At 49.4% G+C, this 20,078-nt stretch overlaps 1 protein-coding gene across 2 annotated transcripts in view; it reads left to right on the forward strand.

Moving 5' to 3' along the window:
- Positions 1–20,078, forward strand: part of Ltbp2 (latent transforming growth factor beta binding protein 2) — an 89,231-nt gene that overhangs the window by 20,741 nt on the left and 48,412 nt on the right. For both annotated transcript variants that reach the window (XM_075947425.1, XM_075947424.1), the window contains exon 3: positions 1,823–2,069. In XM_075947425.1, the coding sequence (XP_075803540.1) occupies positions 1,823–2,069 (247 nt within the window). The remainder of the gene's footprint in view (positions 1–1,822; positions 2,070–20,078) is intronic.

Genomic DNA, 20,078 nt, shown 5'->3' on the forward strand with positions numbered 1-20,078 from the left:
CTGGATGGCCTGGACACTGTGTCACCCTTCTGTCTGCCCGACGCTGTCACGCTGTTCTTCTTTAGCTTCCTGCTTCTCCCTCACTGGATTGCAAACCCCACGTGAAAGATGACTTTAGTCTTCACAATGGAGCCCTCAGCATAGCTCAGCAACTGCTTCCTGAGTGAATGAAGGCAGGCAGAGGAGACCTTGTTTGAGAATACTCAGAATGACCTGGACCATGGAGTCACACCTGTCCTCCAGGGAGGTCGTGGGAGAGAGAGGCCTGGCTTTCCATCCCAGTGTGAACCTCTGCAGGGGATTCCGGGTAGCTGCAGATTGTTGGGTTTGTCTCCGGCCTTTGTAAGGAGGGAAAGGCCAGGAAAGAGAGAAGTCATGTCCACTATGAGCTCATGGTGAAGGCTTAGCACAGTGGCTCTCAACCTTCCTAACACTGCAAGCCTTTACGCTGTGGTGACCCCCCGAACTATAAAATTGGTTTCTTTGCTACTTCATAACTATAATTTTGCTGCTGTTGTGAGTCATAATGTAAAGATCTGACATGCAGGGTGGTCTTAGGTAACACCTGTGAAAGGGTTGTTTGACCCGCAGGTTGAGAACCAGTTTATAGGACAACACCCAGTGTCAGCCTCCACCCTGTTTCCAGGCTGGATTAGGACTCACTGGGCCGATTCATCCCAGTGCCCAAAACAGTCACAGACTGAGGGCAGGGGCTCGCAGACGATACAGACAGATTGGGAGTGGTGTCTTTGAGGCCCTTAGATTCTCCCCGCCTCCTCAGCCCACCCTCATGATTGACCAGAAAACAGGCTCAGTGAGTTCAGGTTACATAGCTCCTACGTGACAGCCAGGAGACAAGCAAACAGCAATCAACTGCTCTTAGGCTAATGCCTGACCTTTCCCATAAAGACATTCATTCATTCATTCATTCATTCATTCATAATATTTATTGATAATCTACTCAGTAACAAGCTCCCAAGGTCCACTTGAAGAGCAGAAGGAGAGAGAATATATCCAAGGAAGTCAGGACCACGAGGGGTTGTTGATCCACCCACTGAGACAGTGTGCCTGAACTAATGGGAGCTCACCAAATCCAGCTGGAATGAGACTGAACGAGCATGGGATCAAACTGGACCCTCTGAATGTGGCTGACAGTTGGGGCCGACTGAGAAGCCAATGATCAGGGCACTGAGATTTGTCTCTACTGCATGTACTGGCTTTTTGGGATCCTAGTCTATTTGGATGCACACCTTCCTAAGCCTGGATGGAGAGGGGAGGGCCTTGGATTTCCCACAGGGCAAGGTAACCTGCCCTCTCTTAGGACTGGAGGGGAGGGGAGAGGGTGAGTGGGGGAGCGGGAGGGAAGTGGGAGGAGGGAAGGAAGTGGAAATTTTTATTCCTATTATTTATCAAGTAATAATAATAAAAAAGAAAAAAATCTACTCAGTAACAATATTTATTTTTAAGTTCTGAAGCTACCAGAAGACAAGAAATAAAATGTCTGTATTAGGTGTTAGATAGCCAATTGGCTACCTAAGCATAAATAGGGTGCCAGATGATCTTTTTCCCTTCCCGGCATCCTTGTGGTGGTGTGGTGAGAGCCCACTTCACAACTCTTGTCCAAAACTCAAAGCCATACTCATCTTGGAGACCTGTCGGTAGCAGGGTTAGAAATGGTTCCAGAAGCTTCCTAAAGGCTTCCTATGGGGCCCAGCAAGGTCCTTTCCCTGGAGCAGAAGCCCCTAGAATGTAAGATTGGTGGCTGGCCCATGACCTTCCAGTACCTGGCCCTTCTGTCACCACTTTCTTCCTGTCCCCTCAGCTGTGTGCCAGCCTCCCTGTCAGAACCGGGGCTCCTGCAGCAGGCCCCAGCTCTGTGTCTGCCGCTCTGGCTTCCGTGGGGCACGCTGTGAAGAGGTCATCCCTGAGGAGGAATTTGACCCCCAGAATGCCAGGCCGGTGCCAAGACGTTCAGTGGAGGGGGCACCCAGCCCTCACAGGAGCAGCGAGGCCAGAGGAAGCCTTGTGACCAGAATACAGCCACTGGCACCACCACTACTATCAGCCAGGTAAGTCTCCTTCCGGGGGTGGGGGTCGGGGCCAGTGGGACAGTTGCTCATCAGTAAGGAGGCAACAATGCTAACAAGTATGTCATAGGTTTGTGGGATTGAATTAGCGTGCTTGGACAGCACTGGGTGCACGTGTTCTTTCCAAATCCCTCCCCGCTTTATCCTCACCCCATCACCTCCTCCATCTCCTCCATCTCCTCACCCTGCACAGTGATATCTCTATGGTGATATATTCCTTCATCGAAAATAAAGAGACCCCGTTCTGCTCACTCCACCAAACTTCTCCCCTTGGAGGGGGAGGTACATGTGGGGGAATGTGTAGACTAAAAGGAGGAGGGGAGTTGATGGGCGGACTCCCTGCCCTCTTGCCCTCTCCCCTACTCCGCATCTGGCTAGACTGTTCTCTAGCTTAGGACTAGAAATCTGAACTTTGTAAACCGGCCCCTTTCTAGGATACTGTTTGCTTTGAGCTTTCTGGGTTGGTTTTTCCATTCGCATCCACTTAGGGAGTTCTTTCTGAAATGCTGCAGCCGACCTTGTCTTGCTGAACCAAGGGGAAAATAGATTTGCCGTCTCTGAGCCAAGAGAACCAAGGGGAGGGAAGATGGATGTTGAGGTCAGGTCCTTAGCAGCCAGGTTGAGACAGATCTGCAGAGTGGCAGGAAGAGGAGGACGAACAGGCGGGAGCTATGAAGTAACTCTGAGAGTAGGAGGCACAGGCAGGCTACTCTGAGGTAGCAAGTGGCAGGGTAGGCGTGGGGAGTCTGAGTGCCCAAACATGTGCTTTCCAAGGGCCGTCAGAAACAGGGAGAAAGAGTAGGTGAGCTCAGGTTGAGAGCCTTAGGGAATTCCAAGATCACAACACAATAGTCATCTACGGCCATTGCCTGCAAATGTTAGGGCAGAATCAAGGGTCTTGGTGCTCAACACAAAGGGCCTGGGATTGGTTATGAGCTGGTGGGCGGGGCCTGGCCCTTGCACTGATTGTTATAAGTTGTGAACCCACAGATGACCTGGGGTTAGCTATAAGCCGGTGGGCAGGGCCTAGCCCTTGCCCTGATTGTTATAGATATATAACATAGTATATGATATATATATATACACACATACACACATACATACATATATACTGTATATATGTAGCGAGCCCCAAGCAAACAGGCCTGTGTCAAGGCACATGCCCGATGCCAGCTTGAGGCCATGTTTCCCTCTATAGCGCTTTCACACTCCTCCAGATAGGACATTCGTTACACTTGTTCCTGCTTGTCCACGAACGCACTGTCCCTGACATCTAACACGTTGCCTGACCTGGTACAGGTGCTCAGCCCATTTGTAGAAGAATGACTGCAAGGGGAGAAGTCTAGGTTGTACGTGTTTTGTATCCTAGGGATATTGTCCTAACGTCTGAGAGAAGTCTTTGGCCCACAGTAGGGCTGTGCTCGACTTCCACGAGCTTTCAGGCCAGAGGCTACTGTGGTGACCTGGTAGCCTCCAGGTCAGTCCCATCCCTTTCTGCCCTGAGACCTCCAAGCATGAAATCCGGGCAAGTCTAAGTGCCCCACTGTAGGCTGCTGTCCACCCAGCTGTGTTTTGCTTTGTGAGGCCAAAGCCCGCATGCCTGGTCGTGCTAAACATTTCCTGTGAGCCGAGCCAGGTTTCCCAAGCAGCTGCTGGCCTCTGTCCTGAGAGCAGTTTGGACAGGCCATGCCTGTCCAGACAAAGGAGAGACATGACACAGAGGGCAGTCTAGGAGTGGAAAGGAGGGTGAGATGTCTGGGAGGGGCAACCCTGCAAGAAGTGTGATGGCCAAAGCCCTTTCAGAAGAGCACTGGGTAGAGGCTCGGGCCTGTGCACCATTTCGATGTACATTTAAAGGTAAATCAGAGAGGGGGTCCTGGAAAGTCACAGCAGCAGGCAGGATGCCCATGGAGGCCAAGGTACCTTGTTGTCCCTAGCTGGGCAGAGGGCCTGCCCACCTATGAAACAACTGAGCAATGGCTTTGGGAAATGGGGCTGGTTCCAGAAGACAAGTGGACCATGGGAAACTGCTTTAGACCAGGGTCTAACCTCGAAGCTGATTTCTGGGAAATTGTCAACACACAGCTTTTGATTCCACAGTCTGGAGTAAGCAAGCATCTCTGATGTGGTCCCAGGGATGTTAGCCAATGCGCTGGTCTGTAGACCATATTTCAGGTTAGTGCGTGGGTCTGGGGTTCAGATAAGCCTTGGCCCTTGTTCAGGGTTTGCACTCACCATCTGTGTAACATTAGGCACACACCCTAATCTCTCAGAGCCAATAGTCTCCATCTGATAGGATCACGGGGAGGGTGAAATGACACCAGCCGAGTAAGGCGTTTTGCACGGTATCTGACTCTAGTGTTTTCGTATGGTAGCCATCAGTGGGCAGGTTCTTTTTGCCACGAAGACTTGAGGACAGAAAAACGTGTGTGTGTGTGTGTGTGTGTGTGTGTGTCTGTGAGAGAGAGAGAGAGAGAGAGAGAGAGAGAGAGAGAGAGAGAGAGAGAGAGAGCTTGTGTGGATTTGTTCTGGAACAAAGGAAGGGCTCAGATTCAGCTCACAGGGAGGTAGGACAAACAGATCCACTAGGGGTAGCTTTAGCTGACTTGGGGTATGATGATTACACATTGTCACTACCTGTATGAGAGAACACAAATCAGTGGAAAAGTTCTAAACCAGGCACAAGTACTTACTGCTCTGGAAAAGGTCTCTCTCTCTTTCCTTCCCTCTCTCCCTCCATCTCTCCCTCCCTCCCCCACCCCATCCCTCTTTTTCTCTCTCTTAAATCTCAGCTGAGAACTTCCTTTACCTCCTCCGTCCCCTTCCTTGCTGTTAGCAGAGGCAGTTGTACAGTGTGGAGAGGCCACCTGAGGTTTGCCAGCGTCCTTTGACTCCCCACTGCTGCCCAAGAGCGGAGCCCAGAGTGACCGGGTGGTCGCAAACACTGTTCTCACCCACAGAGTGGCACAGCCTGTGACCCAGTGCAACTGATGAGTGATTTCAGTCTTGGCTTCCTCCCAGGAGAGGTGAGAGGGGGGCTGTTGTCTCCCTCTTCCCTCACAAAGCTCCTTCAAGCTAGTCTTCTCCAGCGGGGCTTGACCACGGAGTTTCTCTCTACGTTCCCTGAGAGGTGGAAGGATCTCTAGGCCTTTGTAATGTTAGCATCTGCCCAACCAACAGAGACATCTGAGACTTAGAGAGTCGGGCCCTGGTCAAGACAGGGCTGGCCCTGGGGTGCATTTGTGTAGATATAAAAAGACTGGGCTTATCAGGTGGGGCACACCATTGATCACTGCGCTCGGGAGGTAGAGGCAGGTGGGTCTCTGTGAATTTTAGGCCAGCTTGGTCTACAGAAAGAGTTCCAGATGATCCAGAACTACATAGTAAAGCCCAGATGTAGCCCAGGGAGTGTAATCCAGCTTTGACCCTAGGGATAGGGGTTCAGGGAGCAGTGTCGAGGAAGGCGGAGGCCTTCTCAAATGGGCCAGGGAATCTCCTCCTGCTATGCTTGGCTCAAAGCAGACTTGTCTAGGTTGCGGAGGCAAGCCTCAGCTTGCTCAGGGGAACAGGGACCAGGAGTCTTTCAGACTCCATCTGCTACCGTCAGGGATCAGACAGTCCCCAAATCCCCAAATCCCCTCTTCCTTTCCCCCACCTGTAAGTCTGAATGAGGCCATCTGGTCCAAAGAGACCCCCACCAAACTCTGATGAAATCTGAGTATTTCTCCTTTCCAAAAGCCTCTTGGAGCCGAGGACTGTCAGGCCGCTGCCATGGCTTTGGTTTTAGAACAGAACTGCATTAGCATTCCATCCGTGTAACAAAATACCCAAGTGTTTGTTTTTGACTCAGTTTTGTAAGTTCTAGTCCAAGATTGAGCAGACCCATTGCTTCAGACCTCTGGCCAAGCCAGAGAGAGGGTGTGGTAAAACAAGACGCTCATTTCATGGCTAGAAAGCAAGAGATGACGAGGAAGATGCTGGGGTCCCAAGTCCCCCTTGATGCTATGTCCCTCCTCACCAGTGGCTGAAGGACCTCCTGCTAGTCCTTCACCCCACCCACATCTCCCTAACAATCCTACCAACTTCAAATAGCACCACCCTAGAGATCAAGCCTCTCACACACAGTCCACTTGCAAACTATTACAAGGATTCTTCAAGGCCCGGCCCCAGCTCTTTACAAACACTGAGAGTTAAGCTACTGGTCTCCTACTGGCCACAACCTGCAGGTCAGTGATGACGGCCACAGATTACCGCCGCCGCCACTGCGACGATTCTCCGCATCCCTACTGTTGACCCTCCTTGAGATGCCTGCATGAAAGTCTCCAGCTTAGAGTTAGGTAAGGAAGTGGATGTTGTTAATCATTGTCCTTGAAGTATAAATGGGGACAGGGCAGGCAGCTCCTAGGAGCAGAGTTGAGGGGGTCCCTAGAGTTCCTTGTTCTTTAATAGTGGGTCTAGATTTCCAGCTATGGTGGTGGATCGTTCAGGTTGAGATTGGGGGAACTGGTGCTGTGGTTAGGGTGATATTATTTCAGTTGAACCGTGGTGTGGTGGTTACAGTGAGGTTGGCAATATGCCTTTAGTGCGGCGTGAGAAGGCTGAACCTTAGGGCTGCGGTAATGCAGAGCTTAGACTGTCGGTCTTTTGAATGGAGTATGGTTGTTGTTTTAATCTAACCTCTGCTGGAGTCTTAATGAGGAAGCTGGGGTGCTTTCTGGGTTCCTCCTAACCCAAAACTGGGGACGAGAAGGCACAGGGGTTGAGAGTGTGGCTCCTAAGTCCCACAGACCAAGGTTTCATATGATTCTGCTCGCCAGCTGTGGGATGTGGCGGGTCCTTTTTCACTTCTGGGAGGCTCAGGGTATAGGGCTCCTGCTAATGCTTGACCACCCACAGCATGCTTGACCGCACACGGCTATGGTTGAATGATGACAGGCTTAGGAGAAAGTGCTGAGTCACCCAGTTCAGGGTGCCCTACCCCACGGTGAGGAGTGTTTCTTGTTTGGATCTGAGTTCCAGCAGGAAAGCAGAGGGACTCTGGGGGCACAATTTAATAAAAGGTCTGTTTAACAGGGTGCGGGCAGGGGAGGAGAAAACGAGGGCCCGTGGAACTTGGTAGCAACATCAAATCTCCTTTTAAGGGACAAGAGGCAGTTGCTAGGATCCAAAGCAGCACAGCTGCAGGACCAGGCTGCTTGTCTAGAGGCTAGGGATGGGACCTCTGTTCATTTTCCTCCTCCTTCTGATCTCTTCCTGGACTTCCCCATTGGGGTAATATCCAGGGTGAAGAAGCCTCCCGGGGCCTAGTGTGACCTGAGAGGGATGTCAGGGGCCCCCCAGGCAGGCATAAGGGCCTCCCAGCACCTGAGCATCCTCACAGTGTCCTGTGAGAGGCTTTTCTGTCATGGTCACTCTGCAGTGAGGACATGGAGGACAACCTGTGTCAACCCGAAACACGCTTGTACTTGGTGGACTTAGGCCTCTAGGATTTTCATTTGGAAGGAAGAGAGGTTAAGGATCGAAGATTCAAGAGGAGAGAAAAGGTGGGCAAAGCCCTAGTGAACAGGGCCCGGGCAAGGAGCGACAGGGAGCTGGTGCCCCCATCGTCCCGGCGGAGGTTTCCCAGGCTCCAAGAACCTTTCGGGCTGAAGGCTTTCACAGCTATATCAGGTTTCACCCCTTGCCAGGCATGTGGAGGAAGTTTCTGATTTATGGGTCCAGTAGTTTTTCCAGTTACTCCATCTGTAAATCTGCCATCAGTTAGTTCACTGGGCACTGCCAGAAAAGCCAATGAGTGCTTCCCAGGTGAAAACTGCTTCGGCAAAGTCCAGTAGTGTTAGGATAACCGAGAGAGAGAGAGAGAGAGAGAGAGAAGAGATTTTAAAATATATACTCGTCTCTATGTGTGGCATTCATGGGGTCAGCGCACACACACACACTCCCTTAGGGGGGGCTAAGGGAGAGAAGGAGAGATCTAAGTTGAGCCAGGCAATTTTCTAGAAATGGGTTAGAAGGAGAGAATGGGAGGTATGCAAACCCAGGACTCCCTGCCTTCCAGACCCAGAGGGATGTCTGTGTCTCCCTGCCTTCCAGACCCAGAGGGATGTCTGTGTCTCCCTGCCTTCCAGACCCAGAGGGATGTCTGTGTCTCCCTGCCTTCCAGACCCAGAGGGATGTCTGTGTCTGCGTGTCCACCTGTCTGTCTGCAGATGACACTGACGGTTGCTAAATGCTTCCCAGTAACGAACTGTGAAAACGCCTAGTTCCCCTGTGAGCCCCAGAGCTGTGGTTTTGGGCTTCTGATTCATGGTGGAAGTGAGTAGCCACAGCAGGCATTTGGGGGCGGCTTTTCTTCTCATTTCTCCTAAAACAATATTTGTGGAAGGTCTAAAATTCAAGGAAGCTGAGTGCTTCTTGAAGGGAAAAATCCCCGAGTCTTGCAAAACAAAGATTATAAATCAAAACCTCTAGCGCTCCCAGCCGATTGCCCACACAGCGCTTTCCTCCTGGCGCCTCAGCTCTGACCACGGCCTCGCTTGTCCACCCATGTGTGCTGGGTTACATCAGAGCTACTTGTCGGAATCTGGATCCAAGTCGCCAGTGAGACGGCGCCCTTCCAGGACTCCTTCCTTGGAGAAAGATGGCTATGCCCTTTGCAGTCTGAGAGGTGATGGCAAAAACGGGGCTAATATTTTCTCCCTCTTTGTAATCCAGTGGATAGATGCCTTGTAGATCCTAGCAGCTTCAGCAAAGACCTTTTTATTCTCATTAAACCAAAAGTGTTCACGGTTCACTCAGTGGCACCTATGGCTTTCCCCTGTTATATTTTTGTGTATGTGTGTGTCTAGGGGTATGTGTACACATATGTGCTTGGGTTTGTGGAAGCCGGAGGGCAACCTTGAGTGCCGCATCTAGGAGCTATCCTCCTTGTGTTTTGAGACAGTCTCTTGCTAGCTCACAGAGCTTTGACCTTTGGCCATTGAGTTCAGCATTCCCACGAGTCTACCCTACATCAACCCATCTTAAGAGAGAGTTTGCTGTGTAATTAGCTTTCACAGCCTCATCTCCCAAAAGAGAGTCCAAACTAAATAAGCCCTGGCGTGAGGGTTCAGTCTCTATTCACCCCTCTGCCATGCGTTCTGTGTGTCCCAACTGAATTTTCAGGCCAGTTGGAGGAGATGTTTGAAAGGGGATGGCTTTGAGCAGACACTGGCAGGGTTTTGTCCAGGCACAGCCTACTTGCCTGTCTGCCTTCTGCCCTTCCCTTCATCCTCCTGTCTTTCCTCCCATCTTTTTTTCTTTCCTTCCTTCCTTCCCTCATTCCTTCCTTCTCTCTCTCTCTCTCTCTCTCTCTCTCTCTCTCTCTCTCTCTCTCCTCTTTCTTTCTTTGCAGGAATAGGAATGCTGGGATGGCTTGACCTCATGCCTTTCTCCTAAGAGCCCCCAGCAATCTGGAAGAGCAGACAGTGGGAAAGAGAAGGGAGGGAGCATCCTGATCTTCCTATTAGTTTCGAGGGGGGTGGGTGTTGAGGGTCGGGGGTGGTGGCACAACACCTCTTCAAGGTTTCTCTTTAATGCTGAGTTCTATAAGATGAGGTCCAAACCAGGCCTTCTTTAGCTCAGATGCTAAGTAGAGTCACACAGAGTTTACCTGTCTCTGTTTCTCATTGGCTGTGCAACTTTAGACAACTGGCCTAGCTTCTCATGCTGTATCTGTGAACTAGGCAGAAGATCTGTGTCCTAACTTTAATGATTATTAAATGAACGAATGGGAAATGCTCAGCACAGCCTGGCAGAGCCCAGAAGGAGGCCAGTTTTTTTCTAGGAGAGGACAGCCTTCTATTTAGCTATATGCATGATCCATCCTGTTTCCCCTTGACTGGGTAGTCCTTGTTCCCCACTGGGCATCACCACCTGCACATTCTGCATCTGTCCGTTTGTGGTCAGTGTTTTCTCTGCCCTTCCCACTCCCTATTCCAGCTCACATTTCACATCTCTAGAAAACTCCAGCCTCAGGACCACACCTGCTTAGGAGGCCTGGAGTGCTTGGGTTGGATAACTTACTTGGCCATGACTTTCCTGACCCCTGTAACATCCTGCTTTTCTTCTCTTGGGTTCTTCTGACATGCTCACATGCAGGACCTAGTTCCTGGGCCACTGGGTGTGGTCGTTTGTGTTGTTCACTGCACCAAACGTAACAGGATAAACAGGGCTATAGTCTAGCCTGTATTCTGGTCATCCTACCTTGGTACTGTGCTGCAGCCTCCTGAAGGAAGTAGGGTGTAAACAGAGGTAGAGCTTTTTTGTCCTGACCACTTAGTAACAAATAATCACTCAAAGGCTAATATTAATTGTAAATGCTTGGCCAATAGCTCAGGCTCATTACTAACTAGCTCTTACATTTTAAGTTAACCCATATTCCTTATTTATGCTCTGCCACGTGACAGTACCTTTATTAACATGGCACATTCCTCTCCTTCTCCCTCTGTGTCCACCTGAAAACTCCTGACTCCACCCTTCTCCTTTCCATCATCCTTAGTTTGGTCACACCTATACATCCAGCCTTGCTACTAGTCACTGTTTTATTAAACCAATTCGAGTGACAAATCTTCACAGTGGACAAGAGGATTAGTCCACGGTAGTGAGGCAACTTCAGTTGTGGCTATGGGTTTACTAGGACTGCTGCCTCCCTGTCTCAGAGGGCAAGGTGCCCTTCCCATAATGCCCAGTGGGATTGCACACCTTCCAAGGGCATCGAAAGCACACCTTAGCCAGGATGAACTACGAATTCATGAAATCAAGATTCCCTATGAGCTGAGAAGTCTTCCAGATGACACTGGCCCAGTCTTGGAAACAAGGCCTTTCCAGGGATGGGTACATGACTCCAACAGAGAGAGAGCTAGGGAAATCATGAAGAAGTTTAAAGTGCAATGTAATCAATATTTGGGGCAACAACTGGGTTCCCAGTAATGTTCTGAGTCTCTGTACGATATAGAGGGTAAGACTCAGTCCCTTCTCTTCTGGAGAGTCAGTGTCTCTGGCTCAGTTCCAGGATGGTCCTACTGGGCCCAGAAGGAGGCTGGCTGAAAGCTCTTGGAGGAGAATGGAATGCCCATTGCCTGGAAAGTTTGTCACGTGGGCATGCTGGGTAGAAAGTGAAGGGCTTTTCCTGGGTACTGGGACAGCCCCCTCCAGCTACCTTTTCTTGCTACCTCTGTGCTGAGGCACCCCAGGGGTAAGCCTGGTTTCCAGGCAGCAGAAGAGAGTAAAGGTGATCGACATGCTGAGGGCCTGGCCTACAAGATAGACTGCTGGCTTTAAAAAATGCCCTGCAGCTAGCGGAGGAGAGGGACAAGGATCTTCTGCATCTCTGGAGCCTCCTCTGAAACCAAGGCAGCACCTGCTTTGGGGTTGTCCTTGGGGTAGGGATATGGCCTCAGTGAGGAGCTGGGTGTCCCCTTCCCCCAGCATTCCCCAGGACACACAGAACTGCTACCTCCCTTTGGCACTGATGGACCTTTCTGGAAATGTGTTCTCTGCTGACTGCCGGGGAAGCCAAGCAGGAGTGGTTCTGGCTAGGAAAGACTGCCCCGCTTGGTGCACCTCTAACCCGAGTCTTGGCAGGGGCATCCCATGGGGTCTGTGAGCCAGACCTGTCGTCCTCTCAGACCCGGGTGTGACCATGGAAAGAACTAGGGGCCCAGAGCCTCAGGGCAGGGAGTGTGACTCACAGGCAGCCAAGTTGGGCTGAGTCGGGTTGTCCAGAGGGGCTGAAGGCTTGGGTGAATGGGCACACCGTGCAGCCAGGAAGACACATCTGGAGGAGGGGCTCTCAGTCTTTCAGGATCGGCGATAGCAACGACAGCGCCAGTGTAGCTGTTGCCATGCAGCAACAGGTGTTGGTCCCCACCTAAGAGCTGCCCACTGAGAAAACAGCCCCTGAGTGTCTATCATAAGTCCCTGGAGGGGCTGGAGAGATGGCTCAGAGGTTAAGAGCACTGACTGCTCTTCCAGAGGTCCTGAGTTCAATTCCCAGCAACCACATGGTGGCTCACAACCATCTGTACTGAGATCTGGCGCCCTCCTCTGGTGTGCGGGCATACATCGAGGCAGAATGTTGTGTGCATAATAAATGAATAAATCTTAAAAAAAAAAGATTTATTTATTAAAAAAAAAATAAGTCCCTGGAGGCATGGCAAGGGGCCATCTGATCCTGGTGCGGGTGTGAGGCCTGCCTGGCCATCCAGTAGGGGACTGGATAACAATCTGCCAGACTTGCCCTTTGGGCCTTTTGAGGTTCCAGATCCTCTGGAAGCAGGAGCCAGTGGGGAGGATCTAGGGATGCTGACCTACAAGGAACTGTGCCTGCAGTCGGGAAGCAGAATATTTTGACCATCTCCTCTCTGTCGCTTTCTCTTGACGCCCTCCTCTGGCATCATCAGCGGCGTAGCCTCTTCTGATTTGCCTCTAAGCTAGGCCATGTTCCCTGCCCCCCCCATGCCTTTCTGTATTCTCCCCTCACTTTTACGTTTCTCAACATGTTTAGGTGTCAGAGCATGTGGGAGTCTCAAGGAATACCACGAGCTACGAGGACAGTTAATCCCATGATGGTAATTAGCTAGAAGCAGTTTTATTAGCAGAAGCTAAGATGATCGCCTGTGTGTCTATGAAAAAGAAAAAGCCCAAACACCAAAAAAAAAAAAAAGCCCGAACCCACTCAGCTTTAGGCACACACACACACGCCCATGGAAAGAGTGAACTGGACTACTGAGTGAAGCGTGACGATCTGTTGCCACATTTTTCCGTTGATATTAATTTATTGCTTGTTCATTTGTTCAACCGTGCCCTAGTGGACAAGTGGCAGCAGGCGCCGGAGGCTGGAGGATTTATGGAATGCAACTTAAAACTGAGGCCACGTAGCTCATTAGCAGATTTTCCCCCTTCAGTCAGGAGGTGTTTGCAGAGTTGGGCCTGAGCTCAGCAGGGGTCCCTGAGAGATCAGCTCCCCTCCCGTCCTCCCCCCTCCCCCCACTGTGGCTGCAGCACTGACTGGCCTCTTGGGTTTCTGCCAACTTGAGGCATTAACCACACTTCACGCTACAAAAGCAGAGCCCTGCTACCCATTTCTCTTGGGTTGCAACCTGGGCTCCTAATCTGCAACCCCAGCATCTGAGAACTGGAGACTGGAGAATCAGAAGTTCAAGATCATCCTCAGCAACATAACAAGTTCAAGGTCAGCCTAGACACGCAAGTCTCTGCTTCCAGAAACAGAGTACGTTCCCATCCAAGATGCCCACATGCAAGCTTCTGTTAGGGATTTTCTCCATCTCTACTTCTGAAATAGCTCTAGAACCCATACCTTCTTCTTGGTCCTATCCTTGGCCACTTGCAGCCCAGACCACAGCCAAAGCCTTCTATCTGACCTCTAGCCCTCCCCTCTCTACCACTACCATCAGAGCCTTGAGACTAATCTTGGCTCTCCTCACCTTTGCTGAGTGCCAGTCAGTGGATCCAAGAGGAAAGAAAGTGTTTCCTCTTGGGATCCATGATAGGCAGGTATAAATGTTTAAAAAAAGCCGGGTGGTGGCACATGCCTTTAATTGCAGCACTCAGGAAGCAGAGGCAGGCAGATCTCCATCGTGAGTTTGAGGCCAGCTTGGTCTACAAGAGTTAGTTTCCAGGACAGGCTCCAAAGCTACAGAGGAAACCCTGTCTCAAAAACACAAACAAACAAAAACAAAAAAAAAGATTTACTTGATTTTTGTACATGAGCGCCCGCGCACGCACACACACACATATGCAGGTGCCTGAGGAGACCAGACGACTGTGTGGGATTCCCTGGAGCTGGAGTTACATGTGGTCATGAGTCACCTGGTATGAATGTTAGGACAGAGCTCAAGTACTCTGAAAGAGAGCCAGCATGCATTTTTGACCACTGAGCCATCTCTCCAGCCCTGTAAGTACTTCCTGAATGCCTAAAGGGGGTGTTATAGGCCCCCAAAATATGGATTCAAGCCTGTTCTATGTCAAAGCCTCAGTGTCCTCATCTGTAAAATGGAAATAATCAGCAAAGGAGAGGAGATTCAGGATGAAGTGAACCTGGTTTAGTAACCTGGCTTCTATGCATCATGAATTCTGCAACCTTCCACAGTCGCGAACCTTTCATACATCCCAGTTTGTTTTGTTGTCTTGTTTGTTTGTAGGGATTGTGTGTATACACTGGGGACCAGGTTATAGAGAGGCTCACAAGAGAGGGTGCGTATGACGGATATCACTGGTACAGAGAGTAAAGTGGTCAATAAACCTTCATATCAGGGGGCTGGAGGGATGGCTTAGGGGTTAAGATCACTGGCTCCTCTTCCAGAGAACCCACGTTCATTCCCAGCACCCATACAGCAGCTCACAACTGTCTGTAACTCTAGTTCCAGAGGATTTGACACCCTCACACCAATGCACATAACATGAATTAGCCGGGTGGTGGTGGTGCACGCCTTTAATCCCAGCACTCGGGAGGCAGAGGCAGGCGGATCTCTGTGAGTTCGAGGCCAGCCTGGTCTACAAGAGCTAGTTCCAGGACAGGAACCAAAAGCTATGGAGAAACCCTGTCTAGAAAATAAAAAAAAAACCCATAAATTAAAATAAAACAAAACAAAAAGCCTTCATACCAGGTGACCTGAGTTTCCACTTCCTGCTCCTCCCACATAAGCAGCCACCATTATTAATTTCCCAGGTTTCCTTCTAAGATTACTTTATGTATATGCACAACATGCATCCATATTTTCAGTGGTTTTTTTTTTTACAACTTTACGTGCCCCTTATACCAGAAGTCAGCAAACTTTTTCCATAAAAGGCCACATGGTAAATATTTTCAGCTTCCTGTGACATATGGCTTCTGCAGCTACCCAGTCGGGCTGCTGAGGAGCAAGAGCAGCCGTAGACAGTGAATGGCCGCGCTCCAGGGACACTTTATTTATGGAAACTTACATTTGAATTTTATATCACTTTCTCATGTCAAGAAACAGTCTTTTAACTGTTTTTCCAGCTGTTTAAAAATGTAAAGACCATTGTTAGGTCACAGCCTGTACAAAACAGCCGGGAGATTGGATTTGGGCTGTTTTGTTGCCACATTTCAATATGTCTTGGAGAGTGTTCCTTCCTGATACGAAAGAGCTGTTAAGACACCTGGCTCTGTGCTGCGGCCATCTCTGCTTTAACCGCTCCTCTACTGGAGGCTACTCAGTTGCTTCTATTCCGTAAAAACATATTTATTGCTAATTCAAAACAATGCTGCTCTGGAAAGCGTATGTTTGCGTCATTCTAGACATGAACACATGTATTTGGACTGGTCCTTTAGAGTGAAGAAGTGGTCCAAGGAGAGAGGGAAGCAGGGTAGGACAGTAGAGACAGTCAAGCAGGGACAGGAGTCCCCAGGAAATCAAGCTTTGTTTGAGGATGGAGTGTTCAAAATTGTTCTACCTTGAGAGAAAGGGGCTGTGGCCTCCCGTTGGACACAGTCATCAGCTGTGTATTCACAATGAGGAGACCCTCTCAGGTAGTTCCCATTGGCCAAACACGGGACTGGGAAATCACAGTTAAGTGATTGGCCACCACCCTTACAGTTCAGGGGAAGCAGCAGCCTCCATAGGGGCAGGAAAACAGCAGCACCGCGAAGCAGGTTCATCCGCACCCCAGCCTCAGAGGTGGACCGTAGGACTCAAAGTCTTCCCGCACTGTGCCAAAAGAGCCGGCACCATCCGGCCGCTCTCTGAGAGCTCTCTCAGCTCAGGTCCTGCCAGCAACAGCTGAGAGTGTCTGTTTCTGTCTCGACAACACGCATGTTATTAAACTTTGGGAGTTTGGCTAGTCTGGTAGATTAAAACATGCTGTGGCGGGGTCGTTTTTCATTTGTCCGTCTCCTAAGCAGAAAGATGGAGCGCTTTCACATCACTGGAGCCTTAGTGTGGGGAGCAGGGTCTGAAGACACCCTGCACTTTTCACTGAATGGCCTCATTATATGCCTGCAGGTCCCAACCATCTGATGTGGGAACACTTTTCTCATTAAGCTTGTTGAAAGATTTCCAGCATTAGCAGTCAGAAGGTTCTCTTGGCAGATCCTGGGGCACCCCTGGTACCAGCCTGTGGCAGACTTTCCATTGTCTGTGAAATGATAAGGAAAATAAAGTATTAGTAGTGAGATTTTCATAAAGTTAAGCCTATGCAAATATTGATGTTTAGAACTGAAAGTCTTTTCCTTATGAAGTTATGGTGGTGATGATCAGTATGCATTCCTGCGTGTGTTAGCATCATATCCATCCATGCTGGTTGATTTTGTTGTTGTTGTTCAAAATACCTGACAGGATACCCCAGACTGTATTCTGTTAGGACACAGAATCCAGCAGGAAGAAAGGGGGTAGGATCTGACAGGTGCAGGGAGCCCTAAGACCTGACAGAGGCAACACATAGGAGGAATTATTTATTTTGGCTCACGGTTTCAGAGAACTCATCCTCAGTCACTGGTCTTTGTGTTTCGGGGCTTGTTGGTTGTTGGGCAGAATGCTCCTGCGCCCTGGTTCACGCACTTTGAAAATCCCGCCATGCTTTCCCTCTTATGAGCGCTCACTTGGCTTAATAAAGCAATTGCATGGCCTTCCTAGTCTCTCAGCCCTCTCCACAGCTTGGTGAAGTAGATATTCTAACCCTGCTGCTGCTGAGGACGATGGGTTCAGAGGAGCTAAGCAATGTGCTAAGGTTACCCTGCCGTGGGAGGCCATATTCGTCCTTCTGTTCCAAACCCCTTCCTCTCTCCTCTGAGCATCCAGGTTCTCTCTATGACTAGGGGAGTCAGGCTTGCTTGCCCGGTGTTCTTCTCTGAGAAGTAATTCAGATGGCCCTGAAGATCTTTGATGGAGATCTCTTGGACAGTCTCTCGGAAGCACTGGAAGAACTTTGTTTTTGATGTAGCAGGTGGTGCTGATCATCTCCTGAGAGGAGTGGGCCTGAGGTTTAGGTCTTAATTCCGGACCATTTTCACTCTTAGAACTTCTGCATGGCGAACAGAGCCTCACCTACTCCAACCCCCAATCTCTAGAAACAGGAAGAGGATTTGCTGCGGAGGTTTCTAGAGGGAATAGCAGTGAGGTTCCCAGGAGCCTGTGCCATGAGGCCTGGGGTAGATGAGGTAACCAGTTCTGTTACTGTCCAAGTCTAGCTTCTGCTGGCAGAGTGCCCATGGCTTGAGCATGTGGAAGCAACCACTCTGGAGTAGGAGGGGGCAAGGACCCCAGACTGTATCCTGTTAGGACACAGAATCCAGCAGGAAGAAAGGGGGTAGGATCTGACAGGTGCAGAGAGCCCTAAGACCAGACTGGCTTCGCTTCCACTGGCGTCTGGGCTGACACAGAACACAGGCTCTGGAGTCAGGGTGGCCCATCTGGAATCCCAGTGTCTTGGTTTAGCGATTATATCATGTTGGGTGAGTCTTGAGCCCCTCTCAGCTTCCCTGTTCACATGGCCTCACACCCACCATGGTCCAGATGTTGTGTATACAGTGGCTCATGCCCTGTCAAAATGCTAGAGTATTTACAATAGAGGCCGTCCAATAACAAACACGCAGAAGAGCTGCTCAAGTTTATGAGACAAACAATTCAGACGGTTGTCAAAGAACAAGCAACAAATACATCCATGAGCAGCATTTCAACGCCAGAAGTATCTTTTTTTTTTTTAAGAAGGGAGGGCTGGAGAAATGGCTCAGCTGTTAAGAGCACAGACTGTGCTTACAGAGGACACAAGTTCAGTTCCCAGCACCACAGCTGCCAGTCACCTGTAACTTCAGCCCCAGGGGATATGATGGCTCTGGTGTCAGCAGGCAGCTGTACTCACCTGGATACACCCCTACAGAGCCACACACCTATACACACAAAAACAATGTTTTGTTGTTGATTTTCGAGGTAGGGATTCACTCTGTAGACCAGGCTGGCCTTGAGCTCACAGAGATCTACCTGCCTCTGCCTCCGGAGTGATGGAATTAAAGGCGTGTGCCACCACCACCTGACACAAGAATACTTTCTTTAATTAAAATTTTAAAAGGAGAGAAAAGCAACATCGAAGTGCCATTATTATGCTTATTCAATTAATGTACTGCAAAATTTAACAATAAAGCTGGGAGTAATACGCAGTGCAGGCCTGTAATTCCAGTTCTCAAAAGGAAAAATATAATTATGAGGCTAGCCTGAGCTACACAACAAACTCTCAATAATGACGATGACAATAATTACTGTTATAGGCTATGCTTGCGAGTGTGTGCTCTGTGTGGTACACTTATGGGCTTTATTAAGTTTTAAACCCACTTTTAAATCTTAGCTGATACATAAAACTCATAAAATTATGTATATTGGTGGGGTTCTATGTAAGGTTTGATACATGTATACACTGTGAGACTTACATGCTTTGATGTAAGGCACCGAAATATATTAAAGCTGAAGATGTTTGTAATCTTTGATAGTCTTGGTAGCCTGAGGAACTAAGTCAATCCTAACGTCATAAGTGTTCTCAAAATGTTTATTATTCAAAGCTTTTCAAACACATAAATTACAATGGCTAAATAGAAGTTGTTATTAAAAACTTCAAGGGCTGGGGAAATGGTTCAGTGGCTGAAGGGCTTACGAACACAAGAGAGAGAAGCTGAGTTCAATCCCAAGCATTGCACGGGAACAAGGCCAGGTATGGGCTCACACACCTGCAGTTCCAGCCCTAGGGAGGCGGAGACGGAGCTCCCGGTCCTGCTCATCATCGTCATTCCCATCTACACGTGTGTGTTTGCTCGGCCTGGTACACTGGGCTCCCTGGACCCACGCTAGCCCGGCTGGTGAGCTCAGGGTTCAGTGAGAGAACCCATCAGAAGAGCGAGGTGTAAAGTAACTGAGGAAGCCGCCCAGTGTCAAACTCCGACCGCCGCACACATTCGCACACCTGTGCAGGTGCACCTGCACACAATTGATTTATTTGCTTGTGGGAGGCCATGGTGTGCACGTGGAGACCAGAGGACAACCTGCAGCGGTCTGTTCTCCCACCACGTGTGTTTCCGGGATCAAAGTTAGGTGGTCAGGCCTGGTGGCAGGTGCCTTTGCCCACGGAGCCATCTCCCGGTCCTAGAGGACTATTTTAACAGGAAAAAATATATCACACGTGGGAGATTTTCCACAGTGAAAACCAGCCATCTGAAAATGCCATAGGAGTATGTCTCTCAAGCAGTGATTGAGATGAACCACCACAGGCCAGGGAGAATGACAAATAAGGAGGAAATGTGTGATTTTATAAAATAGAACATAATGGTAAGTAAAAATATTGTATCTACAGCTGACGATAATCTTATAAAATCATATATGTGAGCAAAGGTTGGAAAAATAGGGGAAAGTATCTGCTGTGTTAGAATGGAAGATGATGAATTATTTTTTCTCTTTGACTATGGTTGTTCCATTGTTTTTATATTAATTAATTAATTAATTAATTAATTAATTAATTAATTAATTAATTGGGAGATTATCCTAGGCTCTGCCCCTGAATGACCTAAGCATGTGTATTTGATGTTCACCAATTCCATTGGTAATTTACATAGAGGGTTATCGAGGAAAGTGGCCAGGCCGGGTGTGGGGAGGCACCTGTCATCCCAGCACTGGGGAGGCAAGAGGACAGTGAACTTGAGGCTGGCCCTGGACACGCTTCAAAGAAAAACTTTTTAAATAGGACTAGACATGTAACAGTGATAGAGTGCTTGCCTAGCATGCGCATGTTCCTGGGATTTATCTTCTGCACTGTGGATAAAAATAGCAGGGTTTTGGCACACACCATGGTTTCAGTGCTGGGCTGACCCTTGAGTGGCCAAAGCCTCCCAGAATGCCAGAGCCACACAGGACAGTCTGATGCTTCATGTTGTAGCCAAAGGTTCCGAGGCCCAGAGAGGCTGGGTTTCCTAAATATTCCAATAGGGGTAGG

The sequence above is a fragment of the Microtus pennsylvanicus genome, chromosome 14 (assembly GCF_037038515.1).
Source record: "Microtus pennsylvanicus isolate mMicPen1 chromosome 14, mMicPen1.hap1, whole genome shotgun sequence".
Lineage (NCBI taxonomy): Eukaryota > Metazoa > Chordata > Mammalia > Rodentia > Cricetidae > Microtus > Microtus pennsylvanicus.